General features: G+C 44.3%; 3 protein-coding genes across 3 annotated transcripts in view; 2 read left to right on the top strand and 1 right to left on the bottom strand.

Annotated features, from left to right (window-relative positions):
• The window catches only part of rnf150b (ring finger protein 150b), a 9,620-nt gene extending 1,929 nt beyond the window's left edge, over nucleotides 1-7,691 (top strand). Inside the window, exons 2-6 of the mRNA XM_034556866.1 lie at nucleotides 1,736-1,986; nucleotides 2,084-2,238; nucleotides 2,559-2,655; nucleotides 3,263-3,509; nucleotides 3,748-7,691. Of these exons, the coding sequence (XP_034412757.1) occupies nucleotides 1,736-1,986; nucleotides 2,084-2,238; nucleotides 2,559-2,655; nucleotides 3,263-3,509; nucleotides 3,748-3,866 (869 nt within the window). The 3' untranslated portion in view covers nucleotides 3,867-7,691. The remainder of the gene's footprint in view (nucleotides 1-1,735; nucleotides 1,987-2,083; nucleotides 2,239-2,558; nucleotides 2,656-3,262; nucleotides 3,510-3,747) is intronic.
• Nucleotides 7,692-9,648: 1,957 nt separating this feature from the next.
• Nucleotides 9,649-14,469, bottom strand: LOC117748095 (protein phosphatase methylesterase 1-like). Its single transcript, XM_034557719.1, has 12 exons — nucleotides 14,254-14,469; nucleotides 14,130-14,187; nucleotides 13,752-13,803; nucleotides 13,500-13,654; nucleotides 13,336-13,426; nucleotides 12,485-12,550; nucleotides 12,030-12,162; nucleotides 11,088-11,205; nucleotides 10,924-10,968; nucleotides 10,226-10,290; nucleotides 9,767-9,834; nucleotides 9,649-9,670 (listed from the first exon to the last, which is right to left on the bottom strand). The coding sequence occupies exons 1-12, from the start codon at nucleotides 14,467-14,469 to the stop codon at nucleotides 9,649-9,651; spliced, it is 1,089 nt and encodes a 362-aa protein (XP_034413610.1).
• A 1,860-nt stretch (nucleotides 14,470-16,329) lies between these two features.
• The window catches only part of si:ch211-149b19.2 (G protein-regulated inducer of neurite outgrowth 1), a 4,101-nt gene continuing 430 nt past the window's right edge, over nucleotides 16,330-20,000 (top strand). Inside the window, exons 1-3 of the mRNA XM_034557718.1 lie at nucleotides 16,330-16,548; nucleotides 17,575-19,260; nucleotides 19,343-20,000. The exon at nucleotides 19,343-20,000 is cut by the window's right edge and continues 430 nt beyond it. Of these exons, the coding sequence (XP_034413609.1) occupies nucleotides 16,545-16,548; nucleotides 17,575-19,260; nucleotides 19,343-20,000 (2,348 nt within the window). The 5' untranslated portion in view covers nucleotides 16,330-16,544. The remainder of the gene's footprint in view (nucleotides 16,549-17,574; nucleotides 19,261-19,342) is intronic.

The raw sequence follows: 20,000 nt of genomic DNA, 5'->3' as shown, positions 1-20,000 counted from the left end.
ACAAGGTGATTGACAGGCCTCTCTTTTCCTCAGTCTTAATATGCTTGCTGTCTTTTATGTTTCATCACAGTAAACTGAATTAATTAAAGTCATGTTGAGTAATATTTGCCGTCCACACCTTCCACTTTAAATGCTTCGTGTTGCCAAAGCAAACTGTCTTTGATGTTCTCCTCAGCATGAGCTGTCTTCCAGCTCCTGGTGTTTGAAGTCCGTGAACTAAACTGTTCATTAAACATTGGAACAGTTTCTAGGCCAGAGGTGATGTCACTCACCTGGGCCTCTTGTTAGAGACGGTATCACAACAGTCTGTTCTGGGTCAGGGAGTGAGCTGCTTTAGGCTGATGTAGGTCTGCAACCACACCAATGCATTGACATGATTGACAGTTTTATCCCAATTATAAAAGTGTCAGTGTGGATATTTATCATCAAACAGAACTGGGACATGTTTTTACTTTTTCTAGACTGCAGTTCATTATTTTTAACATTCAAAGAATTTGTCAATGAACATAGTGAGAACAAGTACCGCGAAGTAAAGTCAAGACTAATTTATTTATAATGGAAACATTTGCAATAAACAATATATAGAAATACACAACATTTAACACTGACCTAGAACCACCTCAGACCCAGAACCACCTCAGACCCAGAACATTAAAACATTAAAGACAGGAAGTCGTCATCAGAACAAAGAAACAGGGTCCTCTATCGAACAGCTGGTTGTGTCTGTGTTGAAGGTTTGGAAATACTTAACGTCAGTGGAGAGAGATATTGATCCCTGGGGAGTATTTTTAGACGCAGACTTATTGATTTAGTAGTTTTAATTCGTTTGTTGGGGTCAGTTTGAGTTCAGCGTCGGCCTCGGGGGGGATTCACCCGACGCCTCGTTACCCTCCCAATAATCCACCTCCTCCACGCTGCTAGTCGCTCTCATGGGCTCCGTGTTTCCATTTTAACTTTAAATATTATATATATGGTAAGGATGTTTATTGTCATTGTAAAAAACATACAACGAAATTAAGTTGGCAACTCAGTCAGTGCAGCAGTAACAGATAAAAACATCTACGACGAGACATTTAAAGATAAATAAAACATAAAACACAGGCAGCAATGGCTTAAAGGTGAACAAGTGTTGTGTATTTGTGTCCCCGCAGCACTGGGGGGTGGCGGGGTGATGGAGGAAACCGCTCTGGGGGAAAACCTGTTCCTCAGCCTGTTAGTCCAGGTTTTAATAGTCCTGAGTCTTCTTCCTGGTGCAGTGGATCCAACAGAGTGCCCCGGGTGTGTGATGTCTGTGTAGATGTTTCTGGCTTTCTTCTGGAGGCGCCAGCACACCAGTTCAGGGAGGGTCACTCCCACAATCCTCTGTGCTGGTCTAACCGGCCGGGCCGGGTCCCTCCTGGACCACCACACAGTGAAGCACTGCAGAGGACGCTTTCTATCACACTTCTGTAGGAGTTAACCAGACGTGTGGGGGGCAGGCCCTTTACCACAGGGTTATGCATGTACCGACTCATTCACTACAAAACAACTAAATAAGATGGAGGGACATTGTCTGAACGTTCTACGTATGTTCAGGAAATATCAAAATTATTAATATACAAATGTAGGAAGTACTTCAGAGTGAGGAGGCAGACGGCTCACAATTATAATCAATAGTTATGGTTTAGTGTTTTGTTTTTTTTCTATTCGGATATATATTTTATAAATCTGATTCTGTTCCCCCGTCTCTCTCCAGGTTCCGGCGAGGTGGTCTCCATCATGATCCCTGAGCCGAAAGGTCGCGAGGTCGCGTCCCTGCTGGATCGCAACGTGACGGTGACCCTGACGATCACCATCGGGACGAGGAACCTGCAGAAGTACGTGAGCCGGACGTCGGTGGTGTTCGTGTCCATCTCCTTCATCGTGCTGATGATCATCTCTCTGGCCTGGCTCGTCTTCTACTACATCCAGAGGTTCAGATACGCCAACGCCCGAGACAGGAACCAGGTAGGCCACGCCGATTACCCACAATTCATAGGCAATGCCACCAGGTGGCGTCAGGGAAGCCCCTCGGGGGCCTAAATGTGCCCCGCCCCTCTCGCAGCGTCGTCTTGGCGATGCGGCGAAGAAGGCCATCAGCAAGCTGCAGGTCCGCACCATCAGGAAGGGCGACCAGGAGACGGAGGCCGACTTCGACAACTGTGCCGTCTGCATCGAGGGCTACAAGGCCAACGACGTGGTCCGCGTCCTGCCCTGCAGGTACTAACTGTCTCCATTTAAGAGTGGGCTTTTATTGTGAAAGGTAAGACCAGGTTGACTGACTACAGAGCCTGTGATTGGTCGACGCCTTCAGTATATTCTGGTTTTGTGTAAAAGTACTCCAAACTATATTTGCATGTGAATTGATTTCGGCCCTCAGATCAAAACATTAACTAAAGTTTATGTGAACAGCTGGTCAAATATACTTATAGTAAAAACTGAAATGGGACGCTGAAGACTTGTTTAATTTTCTGACCTTGTGTAAACACGATCCTCCTCCTGACAGCAGAAATAACTGTTGTTTTTGTTTTTCCATGCAGACACTTGTTCCATAAGAGCTGCGTGGATCCGTGGCTGCTGGACCACCGCACGTGTCCCATGTGCAAGATGAACATCCTCAAAGCCCTCGGCATCGCTGTGAGTCCGACGAAGAAACGGACCGTTTTATTGCAAATCCAACAGTTATTTTACAGCCCCAAAAAACTGTGCAGAAGACTGTTTCATGTGTTAAAGCGGCATTCTCTCTCCTGACCACCAGGGGGCGACTCCCTTTGGTTGTATAGAAGTCTATGCTTCATGTTTTAAAGCTGCATTCTCTCTCCTGACCACCAGGGGGCGACTCCTCTGGTTGTATAGAAGTCTATGCTTCATGTTTTAAAGCTGCATTCTCTCTCCTGACCACCAGGGGGCGACTCCCTTTGGTTGTATAGAAGCCTATGCTTCATGTGTTAAAGCTGCATTCTCTCTCCTGACCACCAGGGGGCGACTCCTTTTGGTTGTATAGAAGCCTATGCTTCATGTGTTAAAGCTGCATTCTCTCTCCTGACCACCAGGGGGCGACTCCTCTGGTTAAAGGCCTTTAACTCTTATCATAGAACCTTTGTTTAAATCATCATTGTTCCCTTGACTTTTGACAACAAACAGCAAGAGCTTCTCCCGTTTATCAAACTTCACAATATTGACATATTGATACTCTAAACAACCTTCAATCAATGGGTTCCTGACTCCTGCGTCTTCCCTCCAGCTGAACGCAGACTGCCTGGACGACCTGCCGCTGGACTACGACCTGGCCCTGGGCGGCGTGGGAGGGGGCGGGGCCCTGGCCCTGGAGGCCGTGGCGTCCGGGGCGTCCAGCGACGGCACGCTGAGCGAGGGCGACTCCTCGGTGGTGCTGGACCCCGGCGTGCGGCGAGTGGGGCTCCCTCAGGACTACCAGGACCCCGACACCCTGAGAGACAGCCCCATGACGGCCACCACGGACACACACACGGGTAACACGCACACACACACACACACACACACACTGTGGTGTTTCTGAGGCAACCAACAAATAACTTAAAATGACATAAACCATAAAAGTTGGTCCTTTTTCATTGTTTCACCACATCACACATTTCTGAACTTCCTGTTTGTTTTAAAGTTGTTGTTTTTTCAATGAAGCCAAACGTCAGTGAAGTATGGTTCTGGTTCTGGATGAGAGTCTCACCTGGTCCCCCGTCTCTCCTCCAGGTGAACTGCAGCCGATGGCGAGCAGCGCCTCGGTGGCGTCCTTGGTCATCACCGTAGAAACGGGTCTCTCAGACGAGGAGGGCTCCGTGGAACCGTGTCAGCTGGGAGACACGTCCTGAGAGTAGCCCAACAGAACCCGACCAGAACCCCTGACCCCCACCCGCCGCCCCCCTACCACCACCACCCCACCAACGGGCCGAAAACAGACTCCGTTCAGGTTCGGACCTGAAGCTCCGGAGAACGACCCGTCTGATACAGAACTCAGCTGGACCAAACCATCTTGTCTGGACCCCAGGGGGGACTCCAAGTCTAGACTGATGGTGTTGCACATAGTGGACTTAAGTTAGTTTAAGGTGTTGGTTTTTTATCTGGACTCCAGGATTTGGAGGTTGGAACCAGGACCGAACCTGGTCTAACGTGGGTGTTGACCCCGGTCTTACTAACAGGGCTCTTCCAGCGTTACACCGGGATGTAACTTAGTCCACCTGTCTGTTACCCGTCGGTCACTGAACCAGAGCGACAAAGACCTGACTTGGACTCGAACCGAGTCGTCTGCCAAAGCAGGAATCTAGAATTCTCTGCGTATTGCGTTCCCCGTTCTTCCCTCTTGGACCTTTCCTGCACAACGGGTAAACTGGACCTGAGGGTGGTCCAAAATCAGGGCTGCTCACTTCCTGGTGGTGGTCTGGGTTCCCGGGAGGTTTACTCTCTGGTTGAAAGGTGCTGTTTCTGTGATGACACGCTTTCCATTGCAGCTCTGCTTGGGTTTGTGTCTTCTTCTGGTGTTTGGACTCGTGGTGGCGGTATTTACACCGCAACCACGAGCAGTGTTTTAGTAGTTCGGTATAACTCGAGGCTCCTTTCATCTTTCACCCTAATCGCAGTATTTTGGTTTGGATGCTTTCTGTCGTCGGTCCTGGTTCCAAACAGCCGTACGGGACGTTACCGCCACCACCCTGAGGCGTGTCCATTACCGCCACCACCCTGAGGCGTGTCCATTACCGCCACCACCCTGAAGCGTGACCATTACCGCCACCACCCTGAGGCGTGTCCATTACCGCCACCACCCTGAGGCGTGTCCATTACCGCCACCACCCTGAAGCGTGTCCATTACCGCCACCACCCTGAGGCGTGTCCATTACCGCCACCACCGTGACGCATGTCCATTACCGCCACCACCCTGAGGCGTGTCCATTACCGCCACCACCCTGAAGCGTGTCCATTACCGCCGCCACCCTGAGGCGTGTCCATTACCGCCACCACCCTGAGGCGTGTCCATTACCGCCACCACCTTGAGGCGTGTCCATTACCGCCACCACCTTGAGGCGTGTCCATTACCGCCACCACCTTGAGGCGTGTCCATTACCGCCACCACCTTGAGGCGTGTCCATTACCGCCACCACCGTGACGCGTGTCCATTACCGCCACCACCCTGAGGCGTGTCCATTACCGCCACCACCGTGACGCGTGTCCATTACCGCCACCACCCTGAGGCGTGTCCATTACCGCCGCCACCGTGACGCGTGTCCATTACCGCCACCACCCTGAGGCGTGTCCATTACCGCCACCACCCTGAGGCGTATCCATTACCGCCACCACCCTGAGGCGTGTCCATTACCGCCACCACCCTGAGGCGTGTCCATTACCGCCACCACCCTGAGGCGTGTCCATTACCGCCACCACCCTGAGGCGTGTCCATTACCGCCACCACCCTGAGGCGTGTCCATTACCGCCACCACCCTGAGGCGTGTCCATTACCGCCACCACCCTGAGGCGTGTCCATTACCGCCACCACCCTGAGGCGTGTCCATTACCGCCACCACCCTGAGGCGTGTCCATTACCGCCACCACCCTGAGGCGTGTCCATGGCCTCATGATGCCTTTAAAAAAACACCTTTACCTTCAACCCCAACAATCAAGGATCGACTCTCTCGCTAGTCTAGCATCTTTTCTCCGATCTTCAGCAAACCCAAGATGCGTTCTTCTTAACCCGCCTTCACAAGAAGCGTCGGGTGCAGTGACCGTACCCCCCCACCCCACCCCCCTAACCCCCAAGCTTGGAAATTCAAACGCCAAACAAGCTGTGAAAGACGACAGAGCGGCGGCGTCCCGAGGTCGTAAGCAGTACGTCCTTCTCCGGCTCCAGTGAGCTTAGTGGTCTCTGGATGCCGGGCCATGTAAATACAAAATGTATATTCCACGTGTTCGCCGCGCGGCGTCACGCTCCGTTTGCCAAACGGGAGCCGAGAGAGATAAAGACCGTCGTCTATTTTGATACCAGAGGAGACGTTTTTATTTTTGTAATGAAGACTCCGAGCAGCGAAGACTGAGCCCCCGCCACGCGTGGCCCTTGGCGTGGCCCTTGGCGTGACCCTTGGCGTGACCCTTGGCGTGATCCAGTATTTTAGTGTCGATCGTTTGTGTACTTGTACATGCTAACAGTACGCAAAGGACTTTTTAAACTTTCGTAAGTTTAAAGGTCCGAGAACGTGTTTCAACTGGCCTCCGAAATAAGAAAACCCACCACACGCCATCATAGGATTTGTAGTTCAAGTAAGTGTGAATAATTACCTGGAAATATTATTTTTTTTTTTGCGATAATTGCGTAGAATTCAAATGGTACCAACATTTCAAGAGTGAGAAACCGACTTTTTAGAATGTCTTCTTCCTACGTTGTCAGAAACCAAGTATATAATAACAAACACTGGTTCATCTACAAACACTCGAATTAGCTTTAACATATAAAGATGGTGGACGTGTTGAATAAAAAGTCACTTCCATTGTGCTGTAAGCTTTATTTTTTAAGGCATTTAACCGAGAATGTTTATTTTTTCCATTTGCACATTTTGTTTCATTCTTAGTTTTTTTTTTTTTTTATATATATATATATACTTTTTTTCTTCTTTTTTTTGTGACTGCATCTCTGCTGCCACGATAGTGAAGATGAATTTGATCCTCTCGTCCTTCCAGTCGAGGCCGAGGCTGCTGTGGCACGTCGGTCCTCCAGATACCGAAATGTGTTTGTGGCAAAGTTGAAAAAACGTGTGAATGTTTTGCGAGATTAAAAAAAGTAGAAAAAAGTTTCTACTTTTTGCTTTGACATCGAAACCCAGCGGGCTTCAAATGTATTGATCGTTTTTACCTAAATATTTTTTCCCACAAGCAAATGTGTCGATTAAATAATCGGGACCCTCGTGTCACTGCCAGTAATGACGTCTGATTGGCTCCCTGGAGGCTGTGTTTTTATTGGTTGCTCCGCCTCTTTTTGTTGGTGCACTTTAATTCTGTTTCTCTGGAAGGATCTGGAAAAGTTTCTCCCCCCATGTGCTTTACATTTTCTTTAATTTCTTGTCTTTCCCTCAACATTTCTGGGCACATTTGGGTAAATTGTAGGATTGTTTTGTGAGATTGTGTGTTGATATTTTGTGGATTGAAAACTGGAATATGTCCAGATTAATCTGCTCTGTTTGCGGACCAACTGCCATATATTTTTGCCATTAACCGTAATTTGTGTTATTTCTGGATCTCTATCCTGAAAACGAGCAAATCACGTAATCCCACTGGGATTTGGGACTTGTTTTTATTTTATTTTTTATCTTAAACATGACAACGGTGTTGAAAACGTAACCTGAAGAATATATTTTCTTTTTTTTTTTAAGCAACACACATTTCCGATCCCTCCAGAGAAACTGGGAAAGTTGATCCGCCGCGTCCGCCGCCGTGGAAACGTGGCGTGAAGCGCCGTCGTGGTCGTTGTGTGTTTCTACGATATTAATGGTTTTACGGGGACGTCCGTTTGTGTGGTTGTCCTGTGCACGCAAACACAAAAATACCTACGCGCACACCTGTAAATACGAGGCGGCGTGACGCCATGTTGTTTCTGTGTTTCAGTTGTTGCACGTGTTCTGATTCGGGACAGAATTTAAATAAAATTTCAATTCAAAGGTTTTGTTTTCTTTATTCCAGTCTGGTGTTCGTTTGTCATCTTTAAATATTTATATTTCTCTTTTTTTCTTTTTCAGTAATGAAAATTGTTATTGCAGAATAATCTGAATTTGACATCTGCGTATTTATTTATTTACTTTATAGGCCTTTGGGTTTTGTTGATGAACATTTATTTACAAAGAACAAACGAATGAAGGAAACTATTGAATCCTTGTTGTTTTAATTATTTCAGGAATGTTTCAAGCTTAAAGTTTCAAGCATTTAGCATAATTAAAATTATATTCAAGATGTACTCACTACTTTAAATTGAAGGAAGAAAAAGCAGCAATTTATTAGTTGTAGAAGGAGTTTTATGTATTTTAACTTGCCTAAAAAAATTAATCCTTTTGGATTTTATGTTTTAACCCAGTTTTTACAGTCCTGGTCCTAAAATAAATTATAAAGGTAATTACGAGGACACGTCTGTACATTTCTGTGAGTGGTTTATTTTTGCTAATGCTAACCATCCATTTTGTATTCTTTATTCACAGGTAAAACACATTTCATGGTGAAACTTGGTGACGAAATTACCATTAATGATAAAATGAAAACCAGTTAAATCCCAGTGAATTCTTCATTGAACAGACATTTCTTATTTCTGAGGCGCTACGGCTACTTACTATTTGTAAAGTACATCCAAGAACGTCTTAAGAGACTAATAAAACCTGTTATATTGTTTCTATTCATCAGTAACAGAGCAAACATCTCTCTGGAGGAAGCGGAACAAACTGAACATCCGTATTTTTTAACGTTACCGTGCTACAAACCGCTCCACCGTCCACTTTGCTAACGCTAACGTTAGCATGTTTCACTCCGTGTTAGCGGCCAAACAATGAATATATCCATCTTAAATCATCTGGTCGCCATTTATAAATCAAATGACTCTCATTCTTTATCCAGACTTTTTGAGAGTGCATTTTATTTTCTGCTCGTCGTTAATGAGAATATCTTGTTTCTTAACGTTAGCCGAGTTTTAAGCGGCACTTCTGTTCTCCGTCGCTGCCTTTTGTCAAGTAAATACTATAATGATATTTTGTCTAAAAACTCTTTAAAAACAACTTAAATATATTTTCACTGTCGGTGCTTCTACAAATCTTCAGCTAGCACTTGCTATTAGCTTAGCTTAGGTAGTCAGTCCTATTTAAACTGTTTGTCTTGGATGAGAGCAGTAATATAAATATCTGGTGTTTGTCTCAAAGTTGTAAAGGTTCATTGACTGTGAATATTGTTTAAAGCAGCAAAATCAAACAGAAATATATATATATATATATATATATATATATATATATATATATATATAGTAGTATTCACTTAAACCGGATCAAAATCAATTTCCTTTGCTGGCGCGTATGGAAGCTAATTTACGTTAGCTAGAAATGTTAGCTGAGATGTTGACTTAGTGGCTCCAAGATTTACATTTTTTATGATGTTTTTGATTTACTGACTAACGTTTTTTAAGTATTAGTAAGTAACTACCAAATAATTTTTACTTTCACTATTCAGTATATTTATTGTAGGGTATTCTTTTTAATACATTCGGGGCAGAGACGGGAAGTCAAAGCAAATGTACTTTTTTGTGGTACTTTTCATGTGTTGACTTGACTCGGTACTTCTTGGAGATCCTTTTTTATTTTTGCCGGTCTGAGAAAAACAACCTGAGAGACAGAAAGTGTTTGCAGATTTAGAACCTGAAGTATTTAAACAAAAGACTAAAAAATATTGGTCAAAACGTTCCCAGAAACAAAACTTTAAGCTTTAAGCTTTAAGAACGTTTTGCCGATGAATCTATTGTACTTTACGTATTTTCAATGTCTGACTTTTACTTGTAATTGAGTATTTTTATGCACTTGTAAATACTATAATACTGAAAGGAAAACCGGTGTCTGTGTTTGTAAAAGAACATTTTACCTGCAGACTTCATTGTGTGAACGAGTTGGAGCTGGAAGAGAGAACGGAGAACAGTTCCAGGGATTAATCGGTGCTTTCTGGGTTCTCCAATGAAAAGAGATGTTCCAGGTCCAAAAGGTGCTTTTACCTGCTGGTTTCTCTTCTGGCTTCAGCCAACTTGTGTCTCAACAGGAAGGAAGCCACAGCTTCAGCCACCTGAAGCAAACGCAGACAAGTTACTCATCATTTCAGATGAGTATCCCAATAAGTATCCCCCCCCCCCCCCCCCCCCCCCCAAAAAAGGAAGAATCTTACTATTACAGAAGCTATTTATTTATTTTTTATTCATGGTTGTGTTTCAGATCTCCATTTTAATCTTAATTTAAAAAATCCTAATTAGAAACGTAAATTAGATTCTTCAATTGTATATCACGAAAATTTTAAAATGTATATTTGTTAAAATGTATATTTTCTACTTTTGCATGTATTTATATATATATATATATATTATTTTTTTTATTATATGTATTGAATTATAATTATTGATGTGATTAAGTCATGTTACAGTTTGCCTGTTTTAGTGTTGAGTGGTGAAAGAAAGTCTTACTTTTTCTGGTTTGTTTTCATGCACTGCGTGTCCAGAGGGGGGCAGCACCTGCATCATGAATCTACCTGGAGACACACCGAGAGACAGGTAAACACACACACACACACACACACTGTGAACAGTCTGTCTCACACACATCTCTCTGACGCTATTTTATCTTCACACACACACACACACACACACACACACACACACTCCTGGGCTGTCACTTCCAGCGTGGTTGTTGACTGACAGAAGCAGCTGTCTCTGGAGAGGATCTGCCGCCTCAAGGTGTGTGTGTGTGCGTGTGTGTGTGTGTGTGTGTGTGTGTGTACACACCTGAGTGTGTGTGTTTCCTTAGAGATGTCTCTGCAGCCCTTCACCTTTTCCCTCACAGTTAGTGTAGAAACACAGTGTGAAAAGAATGTCAAGTATTCCCAATACCACACTGTTTCTCTACATGTGGCCTTTAGTCTCTACAGGACTACATTTCCCATCAGCCCCGCTGACTTCTGCTTCGTTCGCCCTCCTTGAAGAGGACCAGACTATTGGAGGCGGTTGTTTTCTATCTTTTTGTTTGGACAATTGAGGAAGAAGTATTCCGATCCTTTACTTCAGTAAAAGTACTAATACCACATTGTTAAAATACTACCAGTAAAACGTGTGTATTGTAAGCTGTACTTATGATGTACTACATGACTACAATGTGAGTGTCTCACCTTGCATCTGTCCGATAGTCAGATCTCTATCAAGCCGGTCGATTCCTGGAAACAGAAGCGGCTTACTTACTGCTTATTATTAATATAAAAGTAATATTTTACACCCGCTAATATACAAAAAGGTAGTACTTTCTGCCCTGCAGAGGTTTCCCTTAAATACCCACCGGCCAGTAGCATGAGCTTGGGCAGGTTGCAGGCCAGGAAGAGGTTGGAGGTTCCTCTAAACCAGCCGTCCCAGTACTTTTCTGACTTGGACAGATCTACACGCCACACGTACACACTCTTACACACAGACACACAACGCGGTCGGTTAACTCTGCACCACAATACAGCCGGGAGAAAGAAAACATCAAGGCATTGACGCGCATTCCAGGACTTTTCATTTGATTACATCGGATTGCACTTACTGCCTGTTTCTGGGTGGTTGAAAGTCAATGGAATCGCATAAAATATTGTGATACGTGTTGATGTGCGAGTGTGTTTCGGTTCATGGGAAGACTTTGATAGTTGCGTGTCGGTGTTTGGGGATTAATGAAAGTCAACGGGGGTACCGTTTGAAATGTTTTTGTCGACGTGTGTTTTATTGAAACGTTGCCGGTATAAATGGCACGTTTGTGTGTTTGGTGCATTTGAATGTGTCCATAATGAATGTGAGTCAAGGGAAAAGTCTAAAGTGTCACAACACGTACATTATCCTGCTTTGGTTATGAATATAATACAATCTTGAAAGCGTCAAACACACAGATTGACGTCGAGGGTTAATAATTGTGTACGCTGATTCATTGGTAATGAATGCAAGTCAATGGAATACACTTAAAGGCATTAATAACGCAACACGGTCATTGTTGTGTCATTTTCTGTCACTTCATCTCCTTTAGATATATTTATTCAGGTTTATAATTTTACAACAAAAAAATATCAGACGGCAAAATTAACAAAAATAGAGTAATGAACCCAATTAATGTAAATCAATGTCAATATCTCGTATGCTGGTCCTCATGTTTTGCGTTATGTTGACTTAAATCTAGCTTGTTTATCCCGGTATTTAAAGTAATCCTCGTGTGTTATACGTCGTATTTTAATGCCTCGAAGTGTTTACTTCCTACCTGGCCTTCGCTGAGCCTCACCTCGTCGTCTTTGTCGCCACTCCGATCGTCGGACTCTCCGTTGCCCTCGACGACCACGTCGGTCACCGGGCCGACGGGGTCGTCGAGGGCCGCCTCCTCCACCACCTCAGATCTTAACAGACAGGAAGTGATTATCCACAGTTTTACGAATCCTTTCATTTACCAACATTTGCAGGATGAAATGACACAAGCAGCATGATTATTTTGAATTTATCAAATTAAAGTGATGGAAATGTACGTTATGCTTATTTTTAAAGTAAAATAGGCACCAGGAGTTTATCCACCCTTGTTTTGTTTTTCTCTTCCCGGTTCATATTTCAACAAAACCCACAACATTATTCATAATCTACTTTGAATTGGAAAAACATGACATATGGCATAAGCCAATCACTGTGGAGGTTCCACCTCTAACTGGCCAATCAGAGCCCGCCTACCTTTTGATCTGACCAACCATTGAGACTTTGGCAGATTCCAGGTTTGTGATTTGCCCGCTGTTGACACTGAAAGGAGGAAAATACCCTCGTTAGTGTTCCTCTTAGCTAGTGGAACATGTTTAAATCCTCCATCTCTCAGGACGCGTACGAGCGCTTCACTCCTCTAGAGTTCGGAGGCGGAAAACGGAATAACAGTCACCCTGAATTTAGCCATTGGTAGACCAAGTTGTTGTGGAATTTGACGGTTGTCCGTATAGGTGAGGAATCATGACCACCAGGGGGCGACTCCTCTGGTTGTATAGAAGTCTATGCTTCATGTGTTAAAGCTGCATTCTCTCTCCTGACCACCAGGGGGCGACTCCTCTGGTTGTATAGAAGTCTATGCTTCATGTGTTAAAGCTGCATTCTCTCTCCTGACCACCAGGGGGCGACTCCTCTGGTTGTATAGAAGCCTATGCTTCATGTGTTAAAGCTGCATTCTCTCTCCTGACCACCAGGGGGCGACTCCTCTGGTTGTATAGAAGTCTATGCTTCATGTGTTAAAGCTGCATTCTCTCTCCTGACCACCAGGGGGCGACTCCTCTGGTTGTATAGAAGTCTATGCTTCATGTGTTAAAGCTGCATTCTCTCTCCTGACCACCAGGGGGCGAACTCCTCTGGTTGTATAGAAGTCTATGCTTCATGTGTTAAAGCTGCATTCTCTCTCCTGACCACCAGGGGGCGACTCCTCTGGTTGTATAGAAGCCTATGCTTCATGTGTTACAGCTGCATTCTCTCTCCTGACCACCAGGGGACGACTCCTCTGATCCAGCCAACGGTTTCTGCATTTCTTTGGGTGTGTTGGGTCTCACCTCCACTCTATGGCGTGGTCCATGGACTTGAAGGACTTGGGTCTTTCCTTCAGGAAGTTCTGGATGCTGTGCAGGGCCTCCGTCGCACTTCCTGCAGTAGGAAACGAGGACCGGTGAGCAAGATATTTGTGACGTTCGACCAAATAAAAATGGCGACCTCTTGCCTTCTACGACGTCTATCACCACCAGGCCCGTGGCGGTCGGCAGCACCATGTTGCTGGCCGTGTGCACGGCGATCGCCCCGCCGACGCCGTGGCCAATCAGGACGATAGGGGGAGGAGTCTCACCGTAGCAGGCTCTAATCACGTTGGCTACATCGCTGGAGCAAAACAGCGGTCGTCACTCTTTCGTTTGCAGGGTGGAGGTGTTGACTGGAGGTCAAGGGGTCAATGGGGGGTGCGTTTGAGTGCCGTTACCTGGACATGGTGTGAGTTGAGAAGTCCTCTCGATGGTGGACCAGAGTGTCACCTGAGGACAGGTTTTATTGAACAAATCTTGATGATAATGAATTTTAAATTGCTCTAAACTAAAACCAGACAATAATAATGTAATGTTGAAGCCGTCCATATCACTGGTTTTAAAATAATTAAATTGGTTCAACGTGTGTGCAACCAGTGGCGGTTCTAGACCATTTCCTATGGGGGGCCAGGCCCAAATACGACTTTATGCAACCCCGTAGGTTTGGTTCCCCAACAGACCACCGATAGACGTAAGAGAATAAAACATGGCGCCTTTGGGTCCAGTAGCACGAAGCGGTGCACACAATGCGGTGAAGCTCATGGTTCTCCTCTCACCGTGACCCCGGAGGTCCATGGCCAGAACCCTGCAGCTCACTCTGCTGCCGATCGCCGTCTGCAACGCAGAGAGACACCGAGACACGGCGCTGATATTCAGGACAGTATGGTGCTGCATACTCACGGTGAAGACGGCCCACGACAGAGCCGAGTGTCCTCCTCCGTGCAGCAGGACCAGCAGCGGCCCGTCGTCCCCCGCCGTGTAGATCCTGTAGACGTCCCCGTTGGCGTCCGGCCCGGCGCTCACGTCCTCCATGCGGTCGAAGTACTCCCGCCACGACACCGGCGAGTAGTCCGGCTCGCCGGCGGCCTCGCTGCTCGCCACGTGGACGCACGACATGTAGACGTGGAGCAAGAATACAGCTTAACGTCGGACGGTTCCCGGTAGGGCCGCTCACAAAGATCTCTGAGCTACTGGGTCAAGCTCAGGTTCAAACTGAAACAGCTTCCTGTTTCACAATAAAAGCAGCCGGAACTAATCGCAGTTTAAACCTCTTCGATCAGAGACTAACTCGATATTTAAAGTTTTTACAAACAAATTCAAAATCCACTTCGAGTACGAATCATGTCAAACTATGTGAATACATCCTGAATTCTACAGCTTTTACTTTGAAGGAATGAAGAAGAACATCTAAAATAACAGCTCTTAATTAAACGTAAATGGTCGTTAACCGACTAAAACTGCATTCGCAAATTATATTTATTCTACTTGTAAATCGAGTCGTATCCTCGTTTCAATTTTTTTAAAAATTTAAATTGACTTATTGATAAAAAAAAAAGTGCTAAAAAAAAAAAAAGTTATTCCAGAGTTTCTTAGAGGTGACTTACTGCTCGGCATCGACGCTCTCCTCCAACATGCTGCGGCTCGGCAGGAACCAAACGTGTGTGTGTGTGTGTGTGTGTGTGTGTGTGTGTGTGTGTGTGTGTGTGTGTGTGTGTGTGTGTGTGTGTGTGTGTGTGTGTGTGTGTGTGTGTGTGAGAGAGAGGTAATTAAGCAGTTCTTCCCTAGTAAGCGGCTTCCTGTCCGCCGTGTCTCACGTCCATCAACCAAATGAGGCGTCAGACTGTGAGAACGAACAACTATAAGACAAATCCAGAGTCAGCTGCTGTTGTCAGGGAGCGTCGCTGTCGTCCTATTGGCCGAGACCGCCGGAGTGTGTGTGACAGACGGGCGTTCAAATATGCGTCGAGGCTTCATTTACTCTTTTTATACATTTAAAGCTCTGCTGATAATTATATACAGAAAATAAGATTTAAGATCTAACATTTTTCTACACTTCATTATATAATAATAATTTATTTGATGTAGATGCTGAACAGTTTGGTTAAAAACAGCGGAAACTTTTTACAAATTTGTACACAAAAGAGAAAAGAACACTGTTTATTATATTTAATAATTCAATTGTTTGTGCATTTAATGAGAGAATTTCAGCATGTCGTCCCTCTCTTTAGTGCCCGCCCACAAACGGCCCTCAGGTGGCCGTGACAGACAGCTACAGTATCCAGGTGACCAGCACACACAGTGTCACTCTGTACGTGTGCATTCATAAAATCACATTTTATCTAATAATAATCTCTGTAAAAGTAAAATACAATAAAATCTCATTGTTGCTTTGTTGCAATTTAACTCTTTGATTGTTTGTTGATTTGCCACGAAGATAAAATAAAATATAGCAAACATACTACAAACTTTTGGTTTATAGTATATTATATTGTAAATCAAATTCAGATTAATTACATCAGGACAGGAACAGACTTTTAAATTAATTAATTTTTTCAAAAGTAATACAATATTACTATAATATTCCTGCTTAAAATAACTATAATTATATTATATATCTATTATATATTATTGTTTAAAACAACGATATTATTTCTGTTTAAAAATAAATATAATATTACTGATATTATATTATAAATATATTATATATTATTGTATAAAATAACTATATTATTTCTGTTTGAAATAACTATATTATTAATTAAAATAACTATAATATTATTGTTCTCAACTGAAACTTTTCTTCTTCATGCAGGAATGTGATCTCATTGAAATGAATCAGTGTCGTCTTATTTTCTAGTCTTTTTTTATTTTTAAATTGTGTCTTTAAGGAAGTAAAGTTCAATGTCCCATTCATCCTGGTTTATGAATAAAGATAACATAATATAAAATAGAGGGAGGTTTTAAATAAAAGGGGAGTAGGAACGATGAAGAGGAAGAACCGACGGGGAGAGAACGACCGAAGGCATACAAAAAAAGGAGGAGAAAACATGATGATGATGATGATGACGATGATGATGATGATCTCCTTCCTCCTCTTATTTATTCATAAATGCGTCCTCTGTTCAAGCAGCAAGGAGGAGAGCGGAGACGTCAGGCGCTCGTTGGACACGATGGGATTCAGTCCTCAATGAATGGGTATGTAGAGTTTAAATATCTAATATTACTGTTTAAATATCTAATATTACTGTTTACACATCTATAATATGACTGTTTAAATATCTATATTACTGTTTAAATATCTATAATAATACTGTTTAGATATCTGTAATAATACTGTTTAAATATCTGTAATAATACTGTTTAAATATCTATAATAATACTGTTTAAATATCTGTAATAATACAGTTTAAATATCTAATAATACTGTTTAAATATCTGTAATAATACTGTTTAAATATCTGTAATAATACTGTTTACATATCTATAATATTACTGTTTAAATGTCATTTAAATATCTATAGTATTACTGTTTAAATATATATAATATTACTGTTTAGATATCTGTAATAATACTGTTTAAATATCTGTAATAATACTGTTTAAATATCTATAATAATACTGTTTAAATATCTGTAATAATACAGTTTAAATATCTAATAATACTGTTTAAATATCTGTAATAATACTGTTTAAATATCTGTAATAATACTGTTTACATATCTATAATATTACTGTTTAAATGTCATTTAAATATCTATAGTATTACTGTTTAAATATATATAATATTACTGTTTAAATATCTAGAATATTACTGTTTGAGTATCTATCTGCAGGTACTCTTTATTGTTTAAGATATTTGAATAACATATGTATACTGTTTATTCCCAGTAGTAACATTTTGCTTATACTTTAACTTGTCGTGTAGTATTTTTTGACCGCGGTATAGTTTTACTGAAGTAAAAGATCTGAATACTTCTTATACCACAGATATTTATCTTATTAAAAATACTTGTATCACTTTTTACTGAGCTGATATTTAGCAGCCAGGAAAATATATTTAATATATTTACATTGACTTGTTCTGATTATCTGTTTCTCCATCCGGCCAATCAGGAGCTGACCTTCGAATGCCAAATTCTTCTTCCAACATTCGCACACAAAAAAAAACGATGGAAACGTCCCCAAATAATTCTAAACGCGGCAATGTTGTCGTCCAACCAGAAGGCCCAATTCCAGAGGAGGCGGAGCTTGCAAATGCCCTCGACAACGCAGATCCCAACGCCAACTGGGGGGCGGAGCCTAACTTCAACCTCAACCTCACTCTGACCTCGGTGAGCAACCCCCGCCCAACCTCGGAGACCTCGAAGCCGCACGGTGGCAACAAAAACGAATATGGGAAAAATGGAGGCGGGGAAAAGGGAGAAAGCACCCTGACAACCGCTGTGACGTCACCAGGCGAAAGAGACGATCCATGGCGACTACCAAGCAAAATTCCAGCCATTTCTCTCTCGCCAACAACCGAGGCGTCGGCGAACAGCCGCGGCGAGCAAAGGCTGAAATCCCCAAACCCCAAACGTACTTCTACACTCGGCCCCAAGACGCACGGCAACATGGCGGCGAGTCCAAAACCCCACCGGGTGGAACAAACGACTGTCGCTGTCGGCCCCAGAGTCAAACCACAAGTCCAGAGAATGGAATCTGCAAGCGTCTCAAACCCCAAACCACACGGGGCACCGACGACTGGACCGACAACAAAGACTACAATCAAAATAACCGTTGACCCAAAGGTGCAATCACACGGAAAAGAAATGGGCCTCGGGACACAGTCGCCGAAAACTCTACACCTTCCGGTAAGCCTGAATGTCCACAACCCAAAAGTTGATGCAAACGTTATCAGTCCAAAACTTGCCAATCGAACCCCAACAACGTCAACCAAAACCCTAAAACAAGACCCAGGAAGCACCAGACATGACTCGAGAACTCCCAGTTCGGAGAGTGGGTCAAAATCGCCAAATCAGAGGGCTGAAACGGTACTGCTCGGCGCCAAGACGCCGCAAACAAGTTATCTGAGCACCAAACCATCCACACAGAGGAAAGCTTCAGGGACCAGAAACCGTAACGCATCAGGGTCCAAGGAGAATCTCGATGGTAAAGATTCAGGTGCTGCTTCTGGATCCAAAACCAGTTCAAAATTCAGTTCAAGTTCCAAAGCCGTGGACAGTCTGGATTCCAAAAGCGGTTCAGCTTCCAAAACCAGTTGGGGATCAAAGGACAGCTTAGACTCCAAAACTGGATCCAATTCCAAAACCAGTCCCAATTGGAAGTCCGGTTTGGGTTCCGGAGATAGCCGTGATTCTAAAATCGTCACTGAAATCAAACCAAGTAAAACCAGTCCAGATTTTAAGACGGTTGTGGGTTCTAAATCTGGCATGGGGTCAAACGAAAACCTGGATCCTAAAGCTCAGAGTCCATCGGACTCTAAATACAGTTTGAATCTCAAAACCAGTCCAAATTCTAAACCACCTTCTGAGTTGAATCTCAGCTCTAATTCTCGTTTCCTTTCAAATTCTAAACCTTATTTGCTGGCCTCTGGCTCTAACAAGGACATTGTTGGATCTGTCTCACCATTGTCCCCTAGAACTGGATCGGGGTCCAAAGTCAACAACCTCAAGGCTGCAAGCTCCAGTGCTAAACTCAGTCCAGATCCTAAAGGCTCAGGTTCTACTAAGCCTGGACCAGTTCGGTCAAGCTCAAAGTCGGCTCTGGCAGATTTGTCTCCCTCCATGATGCTTTCTCATAGACCAAGTCCAGCAAGTAGGAGTCCTGGGTCTGGTCCTGGCAAAACTCTTGGTTCCAGTCCGGCAGGACCACACAAAGATGTTGCGAGGAGCCCTGGTTCTGCTCCAGGTAATTTACATGCATTACATTTTCTTTTAAGAAATAAGAAACGTTAGAATATATTTGTAAAAACTCTGTTTTCTGGGTCCAGGTTCTGATGTAGTCTCTGGCTCCAGCCCCAAAACCAGAACCACTGTTGCAATGACAATGACAAGCAGACTATCTGTTGCTGTGGATACGAACACCAGCAGGACACCCCATAATACCAGTCCAACTCAGGGTCTCGCCTGCGACTCTACCGCCGAGACATTGGCGAACCCGGCTGTTGCCGCCGGTGATGAGCATGCGAGACCGCCGGAACCCAAAGTGGCAGCCGCGCGAGGGGTAGACGTGACTGACAACACAAGGCGGTTGCCAGGAGACGAGAGGATACCACGCGCCCTGCAGGGCATACCGAGTCACCTGGGGGACGCAAATGCCACCGCCACGGGCAAGGAGGAAGAGAAGAAGAAAGACGGTGGAGTTAATGCGGCGACCATGACTGACGCCAGTGAGAGTCTTTATCTTCACAGGAGGGGGGAACGGAGAGAGGTGGGCGTCCAAGTGGACTCGGAGGCGGTCCAACTCTCGGGTTCCACCGGCTGCAGCCTGCACGGGGGCCCTCCCTCCCCCTCCCCGATTGGCTCCCCCATCTGTCAGTCGGCCACCTCGCCAGCGGTCCTGTTGCCGTGCTGCGTCCCCGCCGGGCTACCGCCCTTCCAGCACGTCTGCAAGATAGACATCGAGCTGTGCCACCAATCGCCGCTCCC

This window comes from Cyclopterus lumpus, chromosome 18 (genome assembly GCF_009769545.1).
Source record: "Cyclopterus lumpus isolate fCycLum1 chromosome 18, fCycLum1.pri, whole genome shotgun sequence".
Taxonomy (NCBI): domain Eukaryota; kingdom Metazoa; phylum Chordata; class Actinopteri; order Perciformes; family Cyclopteridae; genus Cyclopterus; species Cyclopterus lumpus.
The sequence above is the reverse complement of the archived record's forward strand: the minus strand, read 5'-3'. Positions and strand labels throughout refer to the sequence as shown.